The sequence below is a fragment of the Phalacrocorax aristotelis genome, chromosome 2 (genome assembly GCF_949628215.1).
Source record: "Phalacrocorax aristotelis chromosome 2, bGulAri2.1, whole genome shotgun sequence".
NCBI classification, from domain to species: Eukaryota; Metazoa; Chordata; class Aves; order Suliformes; family Phalacrocoracidae; genus Phalacrocorax; species Phalacrocorax aristotelis.
In genome coordinates this window covers 142,425,453-142,449,652 of record NC_134277.1, presented here as the reverse complement: position 1 = coordinate 142,449,652, position 24,200 = coordinate 142,425,453, and the positions used below count along the sequence as shown (strand labels likewise).

Below are 24,200 nucleotides of genomic sequence, written 5' to 3'. Positions count from 1 at the left end.
CAGCAAACAAACTATGACGTACCAGCAAAGAGTGTGCAAAATGTGAACTCAGCTAAAGCAAATAAGTACTTATTTCTTCAGTATAGCATCTTCTACAATGCAGAAGCTGACTGCAAAGCCTTGCAAGAGAGACACCACAGGCACTGCTGCCTTTCCTTCCACTGGATGTGAAAAGCTTATCAAAAAAGAGCAGGTTAAGACTACCACAAACCAAAAAAGTACATAAAATATACAGAGACTGACCATATTTAATCACTACTTTAAAATTTTAAGAGTGTAGAAGGTCTGGGAGAAGTACTAAGTTACTCTCTGCTTTGACACCATCAGAAGTTTCATCCCCAGCGGCGGTTTGACAGGGCCGAGCAGAGGCCTGCAGCGCCGGGGCTGGGCTGCTCAGCACCCTGCCTGCCACACACTGGGGTCCTCCAACCTCTTCCAGTGGCTTGGCTGCCACTGGCCCAACAAAAGCCAACTTTGCAACACGCTTGGTCATCCTTGTTTTAAACAGTTACTCGATTGCATAAGGGTTTGGTTTTTATTCCTAAATCCGTAACTACATTTATTTCCCCTTTATTCTTAAATCTCCTCCTGTATATAATGCATACATTAAGTATAAACTTATACTCCCAGTTTATTAATCCCTCCTGACAGTGAATAAACTTGCTAAAATACTTGTCAACGTAAAAAAACCAGCCGCCCTGTTTTCTGTCACCCTTGAAGGCCCACACTTAAAGAAAATTAAACACATAGGCTTGAAGCTACACAGTATATTTGTAAATAAAATAATTTGACAGAACAAGATTACAAAGTACGAAACAAGCCCTTTCAGGAATTTGTAAGTACAAGAGAAGTCGATATTAAGTCCACTTTGTAAAGTTTTGAACAAATACCACTGCAGGATAAGAGTGTTACCATAAAACGCTTCTGTTTTTTCCTTAATGCTTTCTCAAAAAGCTTGGACCATATACATCCATTTCAGATTAAAAATCCCACAGACGCGCATTGGTTTGGTTACAGCTTCGGGGACCAGTGCAGCACAGTGCAAGTTTCATTCACAGATAAAGATAAATTTGAAACAGGTACAAGAACATTCTGCAAAATATAGGATGGGATCTAACTTTTAGCAACCCTTTTCTCGGCCCCTAAAAAGTGCTGAAAAGCAAGCACAACGTATAGAAACACCAGGAAAAACACACAAGGAGACGGACTCTTTAACAAGATAAGTTAATATTTGACAGCTTAAGAAAAAGGAAGCAATTGCATCAGGAAGAAAATGCTTGTTAGTCATCAGAAGGTGTGTACCAGGGAGGTTTGTACTTTGATTCTGTAGAAAAACTGAAGTTGACAAGTCTCCGTTCCTGAATATTGAGTAAGAGAGGTACAAAAAGTAAGCACTATTAACTGAAAGTGCCTTCCCAGAATAGCCCGTTTTCCCCTGCTGCAGGTCATAATTTCCTCATCTTTCAGGGAATACGTATACATAACTACTCATTTCAGCTAGTCTCTGAGTACACGCTATTGTTTGTTGCTTATCTGGCAGTTTTACAGAATCTCCCTGGTTCCTAGTCTCTATCAGAAAGCATTTTCCCCTTTTTATGTTTATTTCAAAGTAGGTCAAATACTCTTCAGTGCTTTAACAAAAACACCCTTATTTTCAGAAATTTCCCAAGCCAGAAATATTAATGCAATTTCCACCTGAAGCAATGTATGGCAGACTGTTAATGCAGAGTGCCTCCCTAAAGACGCTAAGTGCATCTTTAGCTACCAGAAATCTCACAGAGGGCTACAGCTTTGAAGTGCTCTATTAATTTTTATAAAAGAAATTATGACTGACATTTACAGCATACAGAATGGGAGACTAGTGCAATATGCAGCATTGATTGTTTATTCAATAAATATTTAACCCAATTATTGCCAACCAAGGCAAACAGTGCAGAAATTGTCACTTAAAGAGATACAAAAGTTTAACATTTTTTTCTATAAAGTCAGTTGCTACTATATTCATACAACTATTTCAAAGAGGTTTTTCTGCTTCAAAATTGACGCTACTATTATAAAAATATAGAAACATAGCATCTGGGGGTTTAACAGGTCTTTGCAGGTCTAACGTTTACATTTATATAGGAACATGACATTTCTGTATTCAAGAACTTATTAAAAGTAAAAATGAATACTATGGTAGAGACATTTTCTGCACTGACGATTTCATTATAGTTCTTAAATACATTTCTCTTGGTCCTTGGTATACATTTAGAATGAAATAACTTGCATCTCACATTTATCCTGAGGTCAGCTGTGTAAAAAGGAAAGCCAATTTTATAAGGAGACTCGCAGGCTTATTGTTCAAAATACGAGGTTCTTTTTAAACAAGCCAATAACACTCCTGGGGGCAAAAAAACCAAACCCAACTCTCACCAATGTTTTAAGAAACAATTTAGTGTCATTTTTGGGACTTATTTCCAAAAATATACAGGCTATCACATCCAAATGCTATCTAAATCACCCACCTAAAATTTCAGTATGCATCTGCCAAATTTGAAACTTCAAAACCATTCTGAAAAGAAAAATGTATAAATCCCCGCGAAGGGTCACCCTGAGCTTCTCATCTCAAGACCCCGACCCACAATGCGGCTCCTGCAAGGAGAACCCCGCTGAAGCCTGTGGGAATCTGCAGAGTCTTCAGGTCTGCCTGCACAGGCGAGGACGTGTGACTCGGGTCTCCGTCACCCACCACGGTGTACAGTTACGACCTTGTCAAAGCTCCACTTTGAACACAGCAGTTATTTTCAATAGCACCAACAATCTCTCAGATACCAGCATCAGGCAAATACAGACAACATAGAACAGGTTTGTTTCTTCCTGAATCAGCACAATTGGTACAAGGCACTGCTTGGCATAGGAAGTCATAAATAAGAGCAAAACAAGACAATTTCCAAGTTTTGTGACATTTAAGTTTGCACGTTATGTCACATTTCAACTTACTATATACCATCGTTAAAAAAACCAAGATGGTCTAAGGGATTAACCAAAACATCACTGTTCCATGCATGCTTACAGTTTTCCTCCCCATATCTGAAAAAAACCCACATAACATATCAATATTACACATTAGGGAGTATGGGTTGTTAAATTAAGAAAGTAGATTTTATTCTCCAATATTCCACAAAAGTCTAACCTAGACACAACTCAAGTATAAGAAGTTGGTTCTAACAACATTTGCAACAGTCTATCCCTGCAGAGGAGTGAAAAACCTATTGTCTAGAGAATTCAAAGATTGAGGCACATTGCAATTGAAGATATTCAGGCATATTTTATGGCTAGAACAGGATTTTTCTGAGGAACCTCACTATAGACTTCCCCAAAAGCAGCTCCATATGGTTTGAAACATAAATTGCAACACACAGAAAAACGTTTGGTCCTTAATCACTACTGTCTTCATCGTCATCATCATCAGATACATCATTTAAAGATGATTTAGGTGACTGGCTGTAGGAGTCTGATCTAGTGGACTGACAAGCAGCCATCTCCCCGCTAGAAAGAAGATCATAGCAGAAGTCGCAAATTCGGACAGGCTTGGAAGACTGGCTCGGGAGAAGAAACCTCTTTTCAGAGCAAGGCCCGCACACAACAAAGCCGCACTTGCGACAGTGGTGACGGCGGTTGACGGGCGTGAATTTTGCTTTCTGACAGCGCATGCACACAGTGGCTTCCGAGTCTGGAACCCAGACAGCTGCATGTTCATTGCTAGGAGTCTTCCCGCTTTTGGAAAGCAAATCGGAAACACACTTATTTATGTGGTTCATCCACTCAGACTTCTCTGTAGCAGTGGCAGCATAAACTGCAAAGGACTTTGTTGGTGTCTTGATAAGCCACCCGTTCCTTAAGTCTCCCTCATCCTGGATGGAATCAATAGTGACGTTTTCCAGCGGGATTATGTGCTGTTTATTGTATTTCTTCTTCTGGATGACAATGTTACCATAAACAAGAATGTCATTGAACAGGAAGAACTGCCTCGCTTTGGGCTTCTTCCTACACAGCTTTGTTAGCACTCCCTCTCCAATCAGAACACGACCAGGAATAGTCAGAGGTTGACCAGCTGCTCCAAAGCAGTTTTCCACTATACTTATTCTTCTAGTATTTGCCTCACTGTTTGCCAAGCGATCCACCATCTTTCACAAGTATCCTAAAATTAGAAAAAAAAAGTCTGTTGTTAGAACAGGACTGATTCAACAGCAGCCTTCCCCAAGGAAGGTACCAACCCCGCATTTCTTAAAATATCTAACAGAACCCGCTGGCTCAGAGGCACCAACTTGGGCTAGATTTAAATAAGTGTTAACACCTAAGAATTTTTAGCAACCAATTAGTCTTTTTTTCAAAAGCAAGAATGTTCCATCCATCTGACAGCTATCTTTACCATGCAGGCAGCACCCACGGCACCGCTCTTGAGAGCCTCTGGCAAGAGTCTAGGAGGCTTCCCCTCTAACAAGGTTACTGCATCCGGGTTTAATGCTCATATTTCTCTGTATATCCTCCTCCGCCTACTCTCTGGACTGCAAAAGAAAGTATCATCCATCATTCCAAATTCTAACACTGACAGAAACAACTTAACTGAGCAGCTTGGAGATCCACATTACTGTTAACACAAAAAAACAAAAATTATGTAATTGATGTTCACATAGGAAACCACCATACTCAAGCTCAGTATTGCTCTTTTTTCAGTATGTAAACCTTAAATCGTGGGCCAAAACCACAGAAACATTTTGTATAGGCCACAGCTTGCACCCCCCCACCAGCTTTCATGGCAAACTCTTGAGCCTGGAGCAGGGAGCCGAGCCAAGTCTGGTGGCCCATCGCCTGCTTGTTGCTGCCTTTTTGCGCTGGCCCCACAGTCCTTCCCTCCTTGCCTACTCAAGCCACATCTACATCCATCATGATCAGGCGACGTACACAGCAGAGCAGCACAGAGGTCAAGTCACACAGCTCGTAACTGCTCCTGAGAAAGGCTAAGTGACCTGTACCAGTCTAAAGTTTAGGCAATAAGGCTTTGTATTTCAGGAAGCTGATAAACTACAGAGTACATACGTTCCAATTTTGGATTAAAACCACCCCTTGTCCTTCCTCAAGTAGCAAATAAGACTTTCTCTTGTAAGGGTAAGAGATTCCTAAGGCATCCAACAGGGAACTGAAAATAAGAAGTTGGCAAAGTGATTCATACCTCTGCAAACCACTCTTAAGCCTGTCTTTTACCCTAGAGCTTCCTGGGCAGAAGTCAGGCAAAGGAAACTCCTGCCAGTGTGATCCAGATCTGCTCCCTGCAAGCTCCTCCTGAGTACAGCCACGAGCACAAACCATGTGCTTGACGGAGCAGTGAGACAGCTGGCAGAGGTGAGTACTAAGGACAGACCTGTCTCTCGGCATGCAGAAGACAGCTCTCCTGTGCCTTCCTTTCCAGTTACCACAGGGCAGACGGTTTGGTAGAAGTCAATGCTTTGAACAGGCCTGAAGGACAGCAGAGTAGCAAATACTCCAGTGCCTGTTACCTGCACTTCCCAACATGACCCCAGTTTGGGAAGTCCCCTGCATTCACCTACCTCTTTTTTTAGATCCACGCTGCCTGCCATCAATACAGCATCAGCCTATAACCAAGATGAAACTGGGCTGAAACAAGGCTCAGACTTGATGCTGCCCATACTCTCTTGTTCTGCCATAACCTGATCCAGTCAATCTTCTTCCTATAAATCAAAGCTCAGCTGCTCCCTTACAAAATAGGGATGAAAATTCCTGATAGAAACTTGATGGCAGAGAAATCTCTCATCAGGCCTCATCTAAATAAGTGTTACCCATGATTTCACAAATCCACATGCCTAATGTTAAGTGTGATTAAAAAAATAACTTATAAATTACTGTTTTGAGAGTCTAATTAGCTCCATGCTAAAATAGTTTGACAAGTGGGCTTACTCAGATACAACTAAACTGATCTTTTTTTAAAGACATCATCTTGTGTCAAAGTCTGACACTGAAGACAGAAGAATCTATTAAAGGTATTACTCAGCACTTCCTTTGAATTTTACGTGCCTTACAGCATTTTTTACAATATGTGAGTATTGTGTTAACCAGTTTTATGGTTAGTGGAATTACAAAGCCACCAAATCTGAAATTATTTTGATCTGCAGAAGGTCAAGACAAAACACAAACTGAGTCATAAAAAGCATTCAAGAGATTTAATTGTGCTGCATCAAGGCACACAAGTACACCTATGCTGTTTCTACCAGGTATGAGTCAAACCTTAAACAAAAAAAAAGCCAAACAAAACCAAAACTAAACAAACAATAACAACAAAAAAAGGCTGACATCCTCCATTACCCTGTCCAGTGGCTCCCCATTTGATCAGTCAGGAAGTATTTTCTTAACAGTAAGCTTGAGTCATCTTTGCTGCAAAACAAATGTTTCTTTTTGTTCTTCAGACAGAATAACCATCACTACCTGCTTTATTATGCTTTCTGAGGACTAATGGGCTTGTCACCTATCTCTAAGAGAGAAGACTGGGAGTCCAAGTGGAAGAAAAAAAAAAAAAAAACCAAGAAAAAAATAAACAACCACCCCGCGTTATTTCCATCTCCTTCAACAGCCCTACTTTTCTGAATCGTTACTCTCATCAAGGTTCTCAAAGTTTTGTCCATCATTCTCCTTAAGAGATGCCCACAAACGGACACTGTACTAAACCCCTAAATCCTTCTGCAACACCAGGCTTGGCTGATATGGTTCTGCTTTGCTTCCTTCTGATGGCGATACCAGTTTATGCTATCTGCCTCCCTCCCTGCTCCCTTCTGGCATTACAGAAGCTACACAGTGAATTAGATCAGAGGGCTGATCAAGCTGAGAACAAACCAGAGCTTTAGGGCCCAGGCTGGCAGAACAGCTGCAGTTAAGGGAGACCATGGAGGAATGGGAAGGGAGGTGCTTGCACAGCACCCTGCATAGGAAGTGCATTGGCTTAAACTGATCAGTAAACAGAAGTATTACAGTATATTTTTTTTCTCCCAGAGAACAGCAGAAGACTCAAATTACATCAGTACAATTCATTTTTTTAATGCTGTATCTATACAGGCCTATCCAAAATATACCTTTCAACAGACACCTTATTTCTTTCAAGTATTCCAAGCGCCAATACTAATTTATACACATGGAGACACACAATACCCACCTTTATGTGTTTTATTCAGCATTAAGATCTAGCCACTTTTTTTTTTTTTTTTAATATACACCTCCCAACTACCTACTACCACATGGCAAGGAGGCACAACACTGGCATGCGTGAGTGAGTTTTCTGGTTAAGTGATTGGCTTTACTTCTACTACAGCCTTGTCTAATGCAGAGATACGACTCCACAGAAATGCTGTTGGCTTGTCCCAACTATTATCTCCCTATCTACCAAGGAGAAAGTACTAAGGAGGGAACAAAAAAGATAAACTAGGAACTTTCTGATGTGTATTTGCTTTAGTCCTAAACTCAAAAATCAAATTCAGGTGCCTGACTGCCAAAGCCCAGGGATTTGTAATGAGCCTTAACTGCCAAGTAACCATTCCCATCTAACAACATACTAGCAACAAACAGCCTCTGCAAGAGTCAAAGCTGAACCAACAGCTGCTTTGGACTTAGAAAGCAAGAAGTCAGTCTGAAGTTATTTAGTAATCCCATGTTCCCTGTGAAGTGGGGAAGGAAATCAGTCAGCAGAGTGGAAAGGGGACAGACCAGAACAACATGCATTACTTCTAAACTTACATTTTAATACAAATTATCTGCGAGTTAGAGCAAGTTAAATGCTTTTGCTAGTCCACAAGGGCGACGCACACCCCACCCCCACCCCCTGCCAAACCCCACAATCACACTGATGAGTTTCAGTGAAGCAAGCTCTTGGTGTGAAGTTACAGCAACCTGTAGGAAGCACTCACTGTTCCACAACTCCAACTCGGCACTCTCTGCAGTCCCTGCCAATAAACAGCAAACTTTGTTCAAGGTCACCATGAAAGCTTTCAAAATACAAGTCACTGGGAGAAGAAAACAGGGGGAGAGAATGCTAAAGGTTTTAATTAACTGTTGTCTAGGACAACCTAAGAGCAAACAACTCTAACCAGGATCCTTTAATAATCATCATGGCTTGAAACCAAGACACATGACTCCAGAACTTGTGCTGAAGACTGTACTTTCAGCTTGTTGTGAAAATAATCACTTACTGGACTTAAAGCAAGAATCCAGGGCAAGTTAAGGACTATTAAGTCAGACAAGATAATAACATCTCTGCTAGATTGAAACTTTTGTCTATAACGTTCAACAAATTCTCACCTACCAGCCTCAGTTAAGGTAGTAAAAGCCACAGACTGCTCATGGATTATTCTACCTTTCCAGGGCATGAATTGTATTTTCCCTACACTAATAGATTAGACTTTTTAAAATAAGCACTCTAACATTTTTCTCATCAGTTTCTAGAGAACTAAAAATTAAAAATCCATCTGAAATCCTACACACGCTAATGTTCATTCACTTTCAGCAGCCTTTTCTGAGAACGGAAAGAAGTTCAGAAATGGATCATGAGAAACTACCTGGAAAGTATTATGATTATAAATAATAATGAAACATGGTAAGATAGACCAGGAATACAAAAGAGAAGCTATCCTTAAGTCACAAAAGCTAAAGTTAGGAGAAGAGGTGCACCTCTTTGTCATGAGCACACAGACCAAGGAGATGTTAAATTAAAATATTGTCTGGACACACAAAGGAACTTTTAACCCCAAGACATCACAGTCCAAAAGTCCTGCAAGGTTATCAATTACCAGTCTTTTAAAAATAGAATAACCTTTTCTTAAAGCATATGCAGATATATTGTAGAAGATAACAGATCACACCCTGGAACTGGGCGGCAATATCCTCTTCTCTGCCAGCTAAAACTTTTCTCTGAAGTTTCTACTGTTGGCCACTATAAGAACCACATACTGGGTTACTGTCCTCAAGATGCAGAATCTCAAGACCTGATCAAACAAAGCAATTCCTGAGTGATGTAAAATTGCTGAAAACATGCCCCAGTTCTTCCCAAAGCAAGTGAGGAATAAAACAGAACCATGGGCTTCAAAATGACAGGCTAGACACCCTTTAAGACCCCCTTAATGGGAGAGTGGGAGCATCTTGTACAGAGTCTTGGTTTATAGATGCTATGAAGTCAAAGAACCTCAAACCTATTGTTCAGACTTATCACATTTGACTCCAGCATACAAACTTCCGAAGGTCCCCAGGCCCTTATGCAAGGACGACTCCATTTGTCTATAACAACCATCAGTATATCACATCAGATTCATTTTCTATGTTCAGCCTGCAGTGTAGTACTAGCTGCTAGTCGAAACATCACAAAAATAAATACATCACCTTGTAAGAAAAATTAGCTACATAGAGCTCCACCATGAGCAGGGTTTAGCAGCCTTTCCAAATAAATAAATCTCAATTCTCAAAATGCTCCAATTCTTCCAGTTTGTCCTCCTTCTCACACACATGCTCTCAGTAAGCCCATTTCAGGATGAAGATGCTAGGCAAAGGCTTTCATCTCTGTAGTGTAATATGCTATTTAAAGGTGACAAAAGATTTCATGACACAGAAAGCCCCAACCGCCCTACCACATGCAGAGCTGCCTTTGACACTAAGTTATTTCTACTTTTACTCACAAGAAGCTTCTACAGAAATAATTCTGTTATCAAGATGTCTAGATCTTCTTGCTTCCCTATTTCATGCCAGTTTTACATCTGTATCCTGTTAGTGAGCACAGTTATCTTCAAAGTGAGCAAACATAGATGTTACTGAAACCTTTGAAGAACTAACAAGTTGCCCACTTACAGAAAACACAATCCATGTTGAGGAAGTCAAATATTTACTAGAGTTATTAACATTCCAGGCTACTGCAGCAGGAAATAGATGGGATAGAGTGTAACCTCAGCAAGTTTGCTGATGATACCAAGCTGGGAGGAGTGGCTGATAGACCAGAAGTCTCTGCTGCCATCCAACGAGACCTGGACAGGCTGGAGAGCTGGGCTGAGGGGAACATCATGAAATTCAACAAGAGCAAGGGCAAGGTCCTGCATCTGGGGAGGAACAACCCCCCGCACCAGTACAGGCTGGGGGCTGAACTACTGGAAAGCAGCTTTGTTGAGAAGGACCTGGGAGTGCTGGTGGACAACAAGTTGACCATGAACCAGCAATGTGCCCTTGTGGCCAAGAAGGCCAACAATATCCCGGGCTGCATTAAAAGGAACGTGGCCAGCATGTCGAGAGAGGTTATCCTGCCCCTCAGCTCTGTCCTGATGAGACCACATTTGGAGTCCTGTGTTCAGTTTTGGGCCCCCCAATTTAAGAAGGATGTGGAACTGCTTCAGCAAGTCCAGCGGAGAGCTACCAAGACGATCAGGGCGCTGGAGCATCTCCCTTCTGAGGAAAGGCTGAGAGATTTGGGTTTGTTCAGCCTGCAGAAGATAAGACTTGGGGGGGGGTTTCATCAATACCTATAAATACCTGAAGGGTGGCTGTCAAGAGGATGCGACCAGACTCTTTTCAGTGGTGCCCAACGACAGGACGAGGGGCAATGGGCACAAGTTGGAACATGGGAAGTTCCACCTAAACATGAGAAAAAACTTCTTTGCTGTGAGGGTGCCAGAGCAGTGGAACAGGCTGCCCAGGGAGGTTGTGGAGTCTCCTTCCCTGGAGACATTCAAAACCCGCCTGGATGCGTTCCTGTGCCCCCTGCTCTAGGTGTCGCTGCTCAAGCAGGGGGGTTGGACAAGATGATCTCCAGAGGTCCCTTCCAACCCTTATTATTCTGTGAAAATAATTCTGTTAGGATTGCTGTGCACTGACAAGTCACTTCCCACGTAATTGTTTCTTTCTGCCACCGTATCCTGGTGACCAAACTGATGATCTCCCAGGACTCAAGGCTTCTACAGGGCTTATTTAAAATAGGAGAAAGTTTATTTTATATGCTAGCTCTGCTCTTGATAGAGGCCAGACTAAACTGCACAGAAGAACAGCTGTAGTTGAAGACAGACATAAGGAGTCAACTAAAAAGAAAGCAACCCTGACGGACGCAGCTACACCTAATTCAACACTGCCAGAAAAGTATTCCATTACATTAGCACTGTAGCAGCTGGCATGATCACCACAGTGCAGAACCATAGATAACATAAAGGTGCTGGAGGGGAGAAATGAGATGAAAAAAGCTATTATGGTGTAGTGATGCAGACTGCATACAGCTCAGCACAAAAATATTTCCTCACCTCAGCTCAGTGTGTGCCACCATCACGACCAGCACTCCCTTTAGACTGCAGGACAGGCACAAAATCTATGTAGGAGAGGGACACAACCTGAATTCCCAAGTTTCTTCAGCAATACAGCAGAACCAGCAGTGCTCCACTACTTTCTGGCATGGGCAAGAACAAGCCTTGTCCAGTACACAGTCCCTGCTAACAAGCATTAATTAATACGCACCTAAATTTTAGCATTACTTTTCTTCAGCACTCCTTCAAGGGAGGAAAACGCTACTGGCCTTGTCGTAACTGCCAGTTCATCTATCATCACTTTTACAATTAGCAATTAGGCTGTCAACAATCACATTTTACACACTACATTAATACCAACCAGCTAGTCTAGATTTCTCAGAGCCACGGTATCAGGATGGAGGCAGCTCATCCATTACTATGTATATTCACAGTTAAGGTGACAGCTTTAAAGAAAAAAAAAAAGTGTATTTAAGCTGCTGTAAAAAGTACAAGAGCTCAAAACTAATCACACAGAGGCTCATCCAGTCCTAAAGCAGCAGTAGATCCTGGATGTTTCCAAGCCAGATTCAGTAACACAAGTCCAATAAAAAGATGTTACTAATCACAGTATCTGATCACACCATTAGAACGGATGAAATGAGATCTAGATATTGCTGCAGTGAAGCAACTGTAGAGAACAGAAAAAAGACGACTTAGAAACAGAGGAATACACAAGAAACAGAATAAAGAAAGAAAAGGTAGAAATAGTTTTAAATGAAAGCACACTGTACCTTGCCACTCAATAAACTTCTAAATAATTTTCCAGCTGTCAGAGCTGCTGTTCTCACACCTGCATTTGCACCTACAGACAACATCAGCAACTATGTTTCACCACATAAAAACTAATCCATTTTGCTTCTTGCCTAAGATAACATGTACATTTCATAAAAAAAGTTCGTCTGAAACGTTTTTTCATGTCTGACTCCACAACTCAAAGGCTCTGAATCAAATAGAGATTTCAAACAGAACTGAATCTTGCTTTATAATACTTAATCACACAAGTTAAACATACATGGAATGTACAGAAGATCAATAAAACTTTTACAAGACAGAAACAAACTGTAAACCTGAGACAGACAAGGACTATCTGCAGATCAGATACCTGATGTGCATTAAGTGACTGGTTTGTAAAACGACTCCTCTTTTGGATCTACAAAGGAAAAATATCACACTTTCCTTAAAAGGAGTTCATCAGGCAGAATCAGTCATTTAGTACAGTTGTTTGTTTGGGGTGTTTTTTGATTTTTTTGAGTTTGGGGGTTTTTTTTTAGTAATAGGTTTCAAATAATTGTTATATATTATATTATCACATCATGCTCATTCAGCTTTCCTCTTACACTTTGCCTATGCAAGGAAGACACACTAATTTGACTTACAGGTGAATAAACAAAGACAATTAAGTTACACAGAACGCTCATACATCCCTCCAATTTAAAGCTCTGTCTAAAGTAATATCACTGCTTTTTGTGAACAAACTTTCAGCTCTAAAGGCATCTCAGTTCTGTACTCAGTACTCTAATCTCTATTAATATTAGATGTATTGCTCTTAAGAGCAACACTTGACTTTTTGCACCACCGCCAAGTAAAACAGTGTAAATTTCTTAAGTGCAACTTGTTTAAGGAACCTTATCAATGTCTAATGCTCTGCAAATAGCTTTAGTGTGGAAAATTGCTGAACTAAACACACGCACAGCAGATGTTCTAAGCTTCTGATAGAGGTAGGAAGATAAATGAGCAATAATTAAATCTTATTTTGGCCTTGCTAGTTGCAGCTCCTACACAGCCTCCTTCAATACATACAGAGGAGGATGATACCATTGCTTGTCCTCAATGCTCCACTGTGTCATCTTTGTTGGCAAAATTAAGCAATTAGGTCTGATTAGCAGTAATCAGAATCTAAGCGTTCACACGCAAGTTAGCACTACCTGTCAAGGACCATAACTGTAATAACGATAGCTGGATTAAAGATGATGTAGAAATACCAGCAAGAGGTATTTAGTTAAATTTTATTTCTATCATCTGGTATGTAGAATAAAATATTGAGGAAAATGAAGTTTTACATATCCATTAACCCATTTATGAATTCATTAATATTTCATTCTATATTTTACTGTTAAACATCTATAACAACTGCAGGTTTTCCAACATTTATGTATTTCCATTATTCTCCAGTTGCTTTTTATAAAACAGTAAAGCGACCAATTTGACCATAAAGTTAAGTGAAATGAAAAGAAATTTCACCCCAAAAGTATTACATTGAGAGGAGAGACAAGTATGACAAATGATTTCTGAAGGTCTTTATCACTGCTAAAAGCTGACATGACAGTAACAACTAAACGCCTGCACTGTGCGGGAGCTAGCTGTCCTGGAAGCTATTTAAAACAAGAGACAACAACTGTCACTTGAGGAGAAATACAGCCTTCTAAAAAGCAGTTCTCTAATAATTCTCTTCATAGAAGTATTTCCAAAACTGCTGTATTTAACAAACTGTCTTGCTATTGCTACTGTAACCAGCTGGCTAGGATGCAGAGGATAACCTGATGATATCTGAAAGATATGAGTATCAAGAATGACAAAAAGCTACATCACAATACTGAACAGAAATAAGGACCAAGAGAGTAAAGAGACGACACCAAGGTAGAGATGACAGCAGGAAAGGAGGCAGTAAGATCCCTCTGAACTTCAACACAGTCTTTATCCAGAAGCCCTTTTGACTAATCTGGTTCATAGCTGCAGCATTCAGTAAAGTTCTGGTAGCACGACAAACTTTGACTTGAATTACAGTCAAAAAAAAAATTACTACCTTTTGCTTAAGGCAATGTACGCTTTTGCCTCTTTGCACAATTTTTCACACCCTTATTAATTATTGGCATTTAATAAAGTCAAAAAACCAGCAAGATAGAACACCAGAAAAGGATGGTGGCACTACCAAGGCTGCTTTGGGTTACTCTAAGGAAGCAAAGACACTTGTGACATTTTCACCAAACGCTATAGAGAAAACACAGCGTAAGCATCAATCAATACTACCCTGGCAGGAAAGCGGAGTAGATGATACTGTGGACCTCTCTCAAGTCCCATTTCTGTGATTCTCAGTGTAATGTTTTCTACACAAATGTAATTTTTTATTTTTCCTTCCCCACTGTGAAGACATGGCCTCCTGAATTGCGCAAGCCTATGGAGCAATAGATGCAGCGTGGGGAAACACAATGAGCTAACTCACTCCCTTACTGGTATATCCAGTATGAACGAGCAGTCTTAACCTTTCATTTGTCTCAACCTGTTGGCTAATGTTCTGGCATCAGCCAAGACTCACAGAAACCATGCCGGAAATACATTAACAGCAACCACATTACTCCATACTGGGTGCCCTGTGAATACTCTGCCTTGCCAGTATTTTGGAAGTCTTTAGGTTATTTCTCAGTCCAGCATTTAGTCGTGTCCAAATACATCATGAAAACAAATCCACGCATTTGTCTAGTCAGATGTCTAGATCTAGATCCTAAACCTCTAATTACTGTAATAACGCAGACAGATGTGCTTGGTTTTTGTTTTTAAACTGCTGCAAATGACTGTCAAAAGTCTAGTCCCACTAAAACTCTTCTTGAGGGTACAATGCAGAAATCCCTATTTTAACTCCATAATCATCTTACAGTTTAGTAATTCTTTCAAAACATTATAGTTAATTTTAGTATACTCTAATTTCCAGCTTCCGAGGAAGGACTGCTGTTTCCCTTTAATTGATCGGTTGTGTGAAAGTTGCTCATGGAATGTAAAGTATTCTAAATAAAGAATAATCAAAAAAAACCCCACAAACCACCCTTTATTATCAAACCTGCATGGCAAGTGCGTTACTCCTCAAATTTGCAATATCCATTATCCAACTAAGCTAAGAATGCCTAGAAAGGCCAATTTCATTTTGGGGATGGAGATCATCTCTAGGTATATCTTTCAAGATGTATGACCTTATATTCCCCAACCCACTCAGAAGCTAGTTTGGGTATAGGAAGCTATTTTCAGCAAAAGACTATCAGTTTTGCCAAGCAGCATATGTATTAGCACAGCATGAGCAGAGCAATGCTGGTTTACTATCCAAGTTTCTCTGCTGAACAAGTTAGCACACTGCCTGAGCTGCTATATGCAGGCAAAACCACCCAAGTTCCGCACGTTAGCTTCTCACGAGGTTTGGTATTCAACACAATGAACCTCAGCCTGAAAGAGAATGCCAATTGAACCTGCTTGTAAACAGAAAGAACAGCTCCCACATCCTGAATGAGTTGTAACGCTAAATAATCATAGAGGACACCTGAGGAAAATAAAGGCAAGTGGAAGCAGGCTGTCCCACCAGACAAGTCTGGCCAGTTTGCAGGCTGCCCCATGCGAAGGGCAAGAGGAACCACCTTGGCCATAACACCACATGCTGTAATGCCAGCACCCCTGCTCCAAGCAAGGAACGTGGCACCCATTAAAGAGAGACAAAAATCCAGAACTGTCGAGTCCCAAAGCTGTTCCCACTACCTTCTGCTGCTTGGCGTTAATAGAAAATATGAAAGGTGGAAACCCAAACACTGCTGAATGGTTCATATCACAGGAAAGTGCATGATCAGGAGAGCCTCAGTCCACTCCTAGACCAACTAAAATGGAAGTGATTGTATTTTTCCCCCACCCTAACTTCATTAGAAAAAGTCCCTGAATGCCTCCTCTTAGGGTAGAAGAGACCTCACTGCAGAAGCCCAGGAGCAACGTTCTTGTAAGAGATCCAGATTTTTTAATGAAATCAGCTGCTTATTACCACTGTCAGGCTTCTATTTATAATAAACCATGGTAGCTAATATTGTTTTTGTCTCCTGGCATGACAGAGACAGAGCTGCCGCTAGAAAACAATACACAGCTCTCCACCCCCCACCTCACAGTCAAGGGCTGGAGCAAAGAAGAGAGCAACTTCCTAAACTCTGTTCATCTCCATGTCCTTACCTGTCTGCTGACAAGCTGAGCACTTCCCAAGCACCGATACAGGCTTACACAGCTCTGAACAGCACATGTGAAACACAGTACTGCCAGCTGAACCGCTGACGGGAAAATTCTTAAGGCCTTTCAAGATGCAAAGGAAGAGGTAGCCAGCATGTGCATGTGGAAAACAGGTAATGGCTAGACTTAAAGGAATTTTTAAAAAGCAAAAAAACCCACCACCCCACAGCACACAGCCACACAACCCTAAAAGCTTGAGTTCTTCAAACAGAGGTGAGCAGGCAGGCCTGACCCACCATGAACAGTGTTTCCAGTTCAACAACAAACTCATCTATCAAAGCACAGAAAGCAAAATCCAGGCAACTATGGGCATATCAAGTACTTGCAGCTGTCAGCATACTGAAATGGGTGTAAGTAAAACAGCTGAGGTTTTGTATGTTTTATATAAATGTGTGTGTATACATAGTTTATAAATATATAGTTTTTATATATATATAAAAACACATATGCCCTTTGAAATTAACCAACAAAAATTAACTGAAAAAAGGCCGATATTCAGATCAAATTTTTGCCATCATGGGAAAATATCCTAGTATTCCAACTTTCCATTTGCATGTATTTAGGAGTGCTGGCAGCGGTTAGCTTAGCCTCTGGTGCTAGCAAACTGCATCTTTCATCTTAACCAAATACTGGGAACATACACCAGAATAGGGTTTCAAAACCAGCTTCCGCAGATTTTGAGCCCAAGAAAGTTCAAGTTCCTTCCAAAGTTCTGCACAGCTGTGAGTAGCTAAAAGGCATCAGAAGAACAGCAGATAACAGACCGATACCTTAAAAATGTGCCAGAAGTGTTAAGGGCAGAGGAGCCTGGGATCCTGCTCCAGCAGACACAAACCCCATGTGCTGGGACGGTGCCTAAAGGATCACTCGACCAGATTGCGATACCAACTCTGGAATATATTTTTCTGTTTGCAATTTAGTGTTTCCCTACTCCATTTTTTCAGCTGTTCAAAAAGTCTCTCCCAGCAAATGTTATTTTCCAGTTTGGCAGCAGTGACTTACCCCTCCCTTCCAGGCTGCCTGGACAGGCGCCGGGTGTGCCCTTCCCATCTGATACGCTGCCTGCGAAGGAACGGCTTAACTGACAACAGCCCCCTTCGGCAGCACCACAGCACCCCTATGCACTAGCAAACAACTTGCCATACACAAATACTACCACACTAAACATTAAATGGATATTGGGTGAGACACATGAAAAATCAATCTAAAGGATCTGACCAGTTTCAGAACAAGCCAGATCCTGCCTTAAGTTTTGCTAACCCAGCACAACAAAGAGAATCCACAGCATCAACATACCTTTTAAATCTTGAAATATACAGACGTATTTAAATTCTTTTGTGGAAAGGACACAGTATCATTAGTATAGAAAAAACAGATCCAGATACAGCTGTTCTACAAGAAGTCTTGCCAAATCCATCTTGCATGCAGTTCTCCAAAGCCAGATTGGTTGTGCGGTTTGTTGTTGTTATGGATTATTGTATTTAGAGCACACACGAAGGCAACTTGGTAACAGCAAGCTAGACCATCTCTCAGTCAATGTGAAAAAGAGGATTTGGTCTTTGGTAACTGAAATAAGCAGTATCTGCCAGCACACTTCTTGCAGCATCTTTAACCTACAAGTAGAGAATAATTACGGAAAGATTTCCGATGTGTATCTCACATGTAAGTACACGCTAAAAATAGCACCTCCTAGATTTCAGAGCATCTGCATGTTTTAGCACTTGAGAGCTACCAGAACACCTACGTGTTCAAGTGAGCTTCCTCAAGTTCACAGAATTTTGTTTTCACTTTCTTCATGAATGCACACCTGTGACACACCTGACTGTTCACTGGCTTATGTCTTTTTAGAATGCACAGGTACTTAAAACAGCTGGTGTAAAAAAAATTTCTTTTTCAACTTTTCTTTAGTTTACCTTTATTATCATTATGAGAGAAGCTACTGAATTTTACTAACAGCCCAGCAAGAACTAGACTATAGGTAATTGATTATAGCATGACTATGCTATAGGGAGAGTTACCAAGTAATCAAAGCTAGGCAAGAGCCATTAACTTGCTACAAATTACTGCAACACAAAAGGACTTTTGCTTTTAGCCAAGCATCTTTTAAAACAGAGCAGTTTTCCCATGCACTCCCACAATTTACAAGCACGGCAGTATAACCACATCATATTTCATTTCATTATATCAACATTCATTATTGTCACATGCACGTGTCCTTTACATTCAGATATCCTGTTATAGAAAAAGAAGCTGCATGATAAAGAGGCTTCTTTTACCAGCTCAGCAATTCCAAGCACTTCTACAAAACCAGACAAGACACAAGTCAAATAACAACACTCAAACTCTTTCTCTGACCAGGTGTAATCACCTCAACTTTCTGCTGCTCTTGACCTAAGTAAGTTAAGAAATGTCCACTTCAGGGGGCAACCCTAATACTATATTATACTGCAGAAATATGTTCAGGAGGCCAGGCAGCTGGCCGCTACTCTACAGGGTCAAATGAAGCATTGCTGCAGCACATTTTCAATATTATAGTAGGAAAACCAGAATATTCAGACCTACTTAGTTCCTTAAAATTCTTAACTGCTTTTAACAAAAACAAAAACAAAAAAAAGCCAAACAATTTCTACCACTATTTCACCAGCAAGAACAGACTAAGGGCAAGTATGGCTGGCTGCAGGGAATCTTCTTCCTATTATTTAAACCTCCTGAAAGAAGTTGCTTAAATCGGTACCAAAAAATGGCTGAAGCCCCAGTAACCATGTGCGCAGCAGGGCTGTTGTCAGGCTGCAAACCACCAGCCCAGCAGAAACCAGGGGGTCGCTGGAAGCCGAAACACAGCTTGGGGCTTGGAACAAACCACATATTGCGATTTTCAGGAAGCTCGAGAACACTGAAGTGCCGCAACTGTGGACCTGTCACTGCCGCCCCTCAGCAATAGTTAAAATGTATTTATTCAGCAATATTTAAAATACATAAGTCAAGCACTGCGTTGCTCTTTCTTGAGCAAGGGACATAAGCCCTTTTTTATACCAAATGCTGCTACCTGGTAACACATAGGTGGACGGTGACCTTCTAGAAAACTGACATCTGACAGCTATCAACAGAAAGCAAAAGGAAAGCAAAGCTTTAACAATGATACTGTAAATAGAACGTGTCAGTCTTCAATGTAACCAGCTTTTCAACCACGACCTGTGTGTTAAAAGGGCAGTTCACTGGCCTCCTTGCTGCTAACCTGGATCAGAACTGGGGCAGGGGGAAATCACTGTCACACACAGCCTTCAGAACAAAAGTATGGTGAAAATCAGTCTCAGAAGTTTTACATTACCAAGTATTGACAGCTAAGTCAGGAGAAATTTAAAGCAGAAGGGGGGGAAGGAGTAATTTCCTGAAAGAACTCCGTGACACTGCAATACTGTAGGTGGCCTTCCTGATAAATGCATTCCCTTTTTCCCTATTACTGCTTGTCAGATGTGTTTGATGTTATTTTGAAGTTATACGGAAAGCACTTGGAGTACAGACATGAGAACACTCGGCACAACCCAGTCCTCCGAGTGCGATAAACAGCATCCAGGGGCTCATGGTCCACGTGATTGTCATCCAGCAAGCCATTTTCCTTTGCTCTTAGGCACTTATTGCTGCAGCAAGATGACACAATCTAGAGGAAACTGAAAACTGCACAAAGCTTTGCACTGAAGTTAACCTGCACAGCTCACTGTTCTGAGAAAGATGCTATTTGACAACCTGAATGGCAGCGTGTACAGTACAGTCTTTAGTATTAATTTGCATTAACAAATTATGTGTACACTTTAGAAATGCAAACGTCAAAAGAACACGCTGTAACTTTTCCTTTTGCAGAAGGCATACTAAGTACACTAAGTACTTAAAAGCAAAACAGTTACCTCTAGATGATATGTTTGAGGTGCAAGAGGTACCTAGTGAAAGCTAAAGCTGCTGATAGAAAGATCAGATACATCACTGTCTCGCAACCCCCCCATATCCATTTGAATCAGTACAACTTCTCAAGAGATTGCACCTCAACACAGTAACTAACTGCTTGCATGTCATCTTACTACATTCAGGAACGGAAGGGGGATGTGGGGGGTGTGATGTAGAGAGAACATTCCTTATTTGAAATCCTTACCTTGCAACTGTGTTCACTTCTACACTTACACAAAGTGCCAAAATCCTGCTATGTTACGTACACAATATATTTAACACTGTTTTATCATAAAACATAACAAGGCAAAGAAAAAAAAGAAAAAAGCCACTCTCTTCAAAATAATCCTTAAGTTATTTCTCATCACCAGTAGGTTAAAAAAAAATCATTACATCCAAGGCAGTAGGACTCTTACCTATTTATGTAACTTTAGAAACCCAAAGTAAACATATGACTGCATTTTTTACTATCTAGTGCTGAAATGTCAGGCTGAAAAACATGAAGTACTCTTCTGTTCAATAGTTATGCACAGTAATATCTTTTTTCATAAAAGGAGAATCTTTGTCTACAATTCTCAGTCAGGTCACTCCTCATGCAAGCAGGCTCGTTTATTTCAACAGGACTACTCACTTGGCTCAGAATTTGCAGGACTACTTGCTAATGCAGCTGTCATCACATCTTATAGCTTACGACAATGTTAAAACAATCTTTAGTATGGTAAACATTTTCTACCACACCTGTCTACAGAGTAGCTTTTCACCCCTCTCAACTATAAAAGCAAGTCCTCTGCTAAACCATGAAAACAAAAGTTACTCTACAACAGCCAACTTTGCATTTGCTGCACAGGGAGAAAGTTTTAAATAGGCGGTTCTATTTCAAAAGCCTATTTTTGCACCTTATTTATTCTCTTTTGGAACAATCCCAGTTATCACACTTCCATCAAATTACTCAATCCTTGCAAGTAGTAAAATATGCATATAAAAAGCATCATCTATCATTAAAAAAAAAGACAAAAATTAAATGGAAAAGTAAGCTTGACTATTAACAGAGCTTGGAATAAGCCACAAATGTACCTTTAGAACTTGAAGCAGCACCGAACAAGGTTTAATTTCTTAATACAAAACCCAAGAAGTTAACTAAGTTTCTTACCTACCAGTATCTAAGAAACTTATCCATTGTTAATGCTGGGGTTTCCATATTTGACATTGCCTGCTAATAAATGGCCTTTAAGAACAAAAACTTGCATGCCATTTGTTTGCTTGACCAGCACTTCTAACATTTCGCCTAACAGATACTTTTTCAGAAAATTATATCTGCAAGTATTAAAATCCTCAACTCTGCCTCATCCACATGTCATGCCTTGACCCTAAGCTTTCATTTTAACACCCCTAACCCTCTTTGACAAGCATGTTACCAAAAATTCCACAAGTGTAAGCCAGTGTTTGTACACTGCCTGCAGACAGCACTTTATTGCCCTCACTTTTTTACCTCTTGGGGACGTAAATGAGACATGCCAAGCTCCATCATATCATACCTCACCTGAAACTGCAGTTCCATATCTCTTTACTGCCGTAACTCAGGAGAGACAAAACCTTCCTGCATCCTAAAAATGCTGAAAGCTGAAAGTCACAATGCTGTTTGACTATAAAAGCTATTTTACCAATAATAATTTTTATAAAATAATGGGCTTCAGGATGTTACAGGTAGATGTCCTGTTTATCCAAGGACATATGTAATACTAGGGTTAAGTCTCAGCCCATAATTTACGGGAAACAGAATGCAGCTCTTGCTAAATAATGATTTCATCACTGCATATAACGAAAACTTGCTTCTAGGTGAAAAGACACTACTCCATTTCTTTTTAGAAGATATGGCAGAGGAAACCGATCCAGCTTCCCCAGCTCCAAACTTCCACTAATGGGTTTTCATTTTGCATTTAAGAGGCCTACTCTGTGTGGATTTCTGTGCAGGGCAAAACTAAGAGATGCTCCAAAAGGCACGTGGCCAATTTATATTGAGAAGCAAGAATTCAGGACTCAGGCTTACAACACTTCACTTTCACTGCCTTTTTCAACGTAAGTAACACAGCCCTAATACAACTGGGAAAATGCTATTTAACAAACTGAGCTGACATACATGACATTTAACTACATAAAGATTCTTATTTGTCACTTGATTAATCAACAAGTATTTAGATTACACAGTTTAACAGCAAAAACTTTGCCTTCTGAGCTGAAGAATTAATTCCTTTCTGCATGTTGAGTGCATACAAAGCAAATAATCTGTAGCATCTCAACACTGATTGCACTGCCATCTTTAAATACTTCCCTTCTTTCAGATAGCCATCCCTAAAATAATCCAATATACAAGTCTTAAAGCTTGAGAGCTGAGTATTTAAGTTTTCTTTATTTCAGGAGAGAAAGAGGAATTAACAATCTCAGTTCTAAAACCGATTCCAGTGTTGTGGGTTTGATTTTAGACTTACTTTGCCTACTGTATTAACCTCATCTCAATTCAAGCTGTTAGGTACATCAGAGCCTCAGATGTAGTCTTTGTCAAATAAGCATCAGCCCCTACAGTAAGCACTCAGCACACTGGACAGCCTGAGTTCAGACTTAATGGACTTCTGGAACCACTCATCAATTCATCCAAAACAAAGGCAAATGAATACTCTTAATCTCTGGCTAAGGAGATAACCGGTCATTTTGGTTATCAGCAACTATTGCACTGAGACTTCGTGTCAAAACTTGAGCTATAGCCGTTTCTCTTAGCGGCGACAAAGTCAATGCCAAGACGCGCTGCTCAGCAGACTTGCTCTTCGCTTTCTTGCTGTGACGAGCAGTTTTGCCATTTATAAATATCGGTGTCTGTGCACACAGTATTTCAAATGAGGAGAGAGGAAAAACATGTGGCCGTCTTTTCCTGAACCGCTTTCAGAAAACACCTTATGCGCCACATGGATCTTAAGCAGACCAGTCAGGTTCCTCTCCCAAAATACAAGAATTTCACAGAAAAAAAAAAAAAATGAGCACCTTACGGTCGCAGCCGCGCCACTCGCCGTTCCGCTGCTGGTTTTTGTGTTTTTTTTTTTTTTTACATCAAGACTTTTCAGGCGACTCGCTCCGAGAAGGACGAAGAGTTTAAAGGGAGGGGGGGCAAGGCGCTTTCCCCGCGGCGGGCGCAGCCTCCGGGGCAGCCCGGCGGGGCCCGCCGGGGAAGGAAGCGCCCTCCACCCCGTCCCGTCCCGTCCCGCCGCCCCACGGCGAGCGGCCGCCGCCCGGGCCTCGGCGCCAGTCACGAGAGGGGGAGTTTCAGGCATTTATGTAACACCGCGGGGCCCGTGCCGTTGTTGTTTCCCCCCGCTCCTGACGACGAACTCCTCTCCGAGGCCGCGCAACTCCCTCAGCGCCCTGGGACAAGCCAGCGGCCGCCGCCACCACCACTCCTTTCCTCCCCAGCTCCCTCCCGCCCCGCCACCTCCCTCCCGGCCGGGACCGCCCCAGCCCTGCGGCGGGGCAGACCCCCGCACAGCGGGACAAACCTCAGCACGGCGGCGGTTCAGCGGAGCCCGGCGCCGCCTCCCGCCGGGGTAAGCTCCTTCCCCGCCAGGCAGCCCCCTGCTCCCAACATGGCCGCGGAAAATCGGCCGGAGCCCCGGCGGGAAAGGGCTCCGCGAGGAAAGTTTCCCTCTACCCTGCCCGGCGGCCGAGCCCCCCTTCACCCAGGACGCGGCTGGGCCCGCGGTGCTCACCCGGCGCCCTCCGCTCCGGCTGCCGCCCCAACGCCCGGCTGCCGCCAACCCCGCCGCCCTCTCCCCGCTCCGCCGCGGTCATACACCCCGCCGCCGGGGGACGGGCTCCGGGACACCGCCCGCGCGGGGCGGT

General features: G+C 41.7%; 1 protein-coding gene across 5 annotated transcripts; it reads right to left on the bottom strand.

Annotated features, from left to right (window-relative positions):
* Positions 1 to 752: 752 nt before the first annotated feature.
* Positions 753 to 24,157, bottom strand: PLEKHF2 (pleckstrin homology and FYVE domain containing 2). 5 transcript variants are annotated; one of them, XM_075085460.1, is made up of 3 exons: positions 24,068 to 24,117; positions 4,415 to 4,550; positions 753 to 4,183 (listed from the first exon to the last, which is right to left on the bottom strand). In XM_075085460.1, the coding sequence occupies exon 3, from the start codon at positions 4,167 to 4,169 to the stop codon at positions 3,420 to 3,422; it is 750 nt and encodes a 249-aa protein (XP_074941561.1). In that variant the 5' UTR covers positions 4,170 to 4,183; positions 4,415 to 4,550; positions 24,068 to 24,117; the 3' UTR covers positions 753 to 3,419. The 5 variants fall into 5 exon arrangements, with proteins under 5 accessions (XP_074941561.1, XP_074941557.1, XP_074941559.1 ...); XM_075085456.1 differs by lacking the exon at positions 4,415 to 4,550 and having other exon boundaries at positions 24,068 to 24,157; XM_075085458.1 differs by lacking the exon at positions 4,415 to 4,550 and having other exon boundaries at positions 23,858 to 24,122.
* Between the last annotated feature and the right edge of the window lie 43 nt (positions 24,158 to 24,200).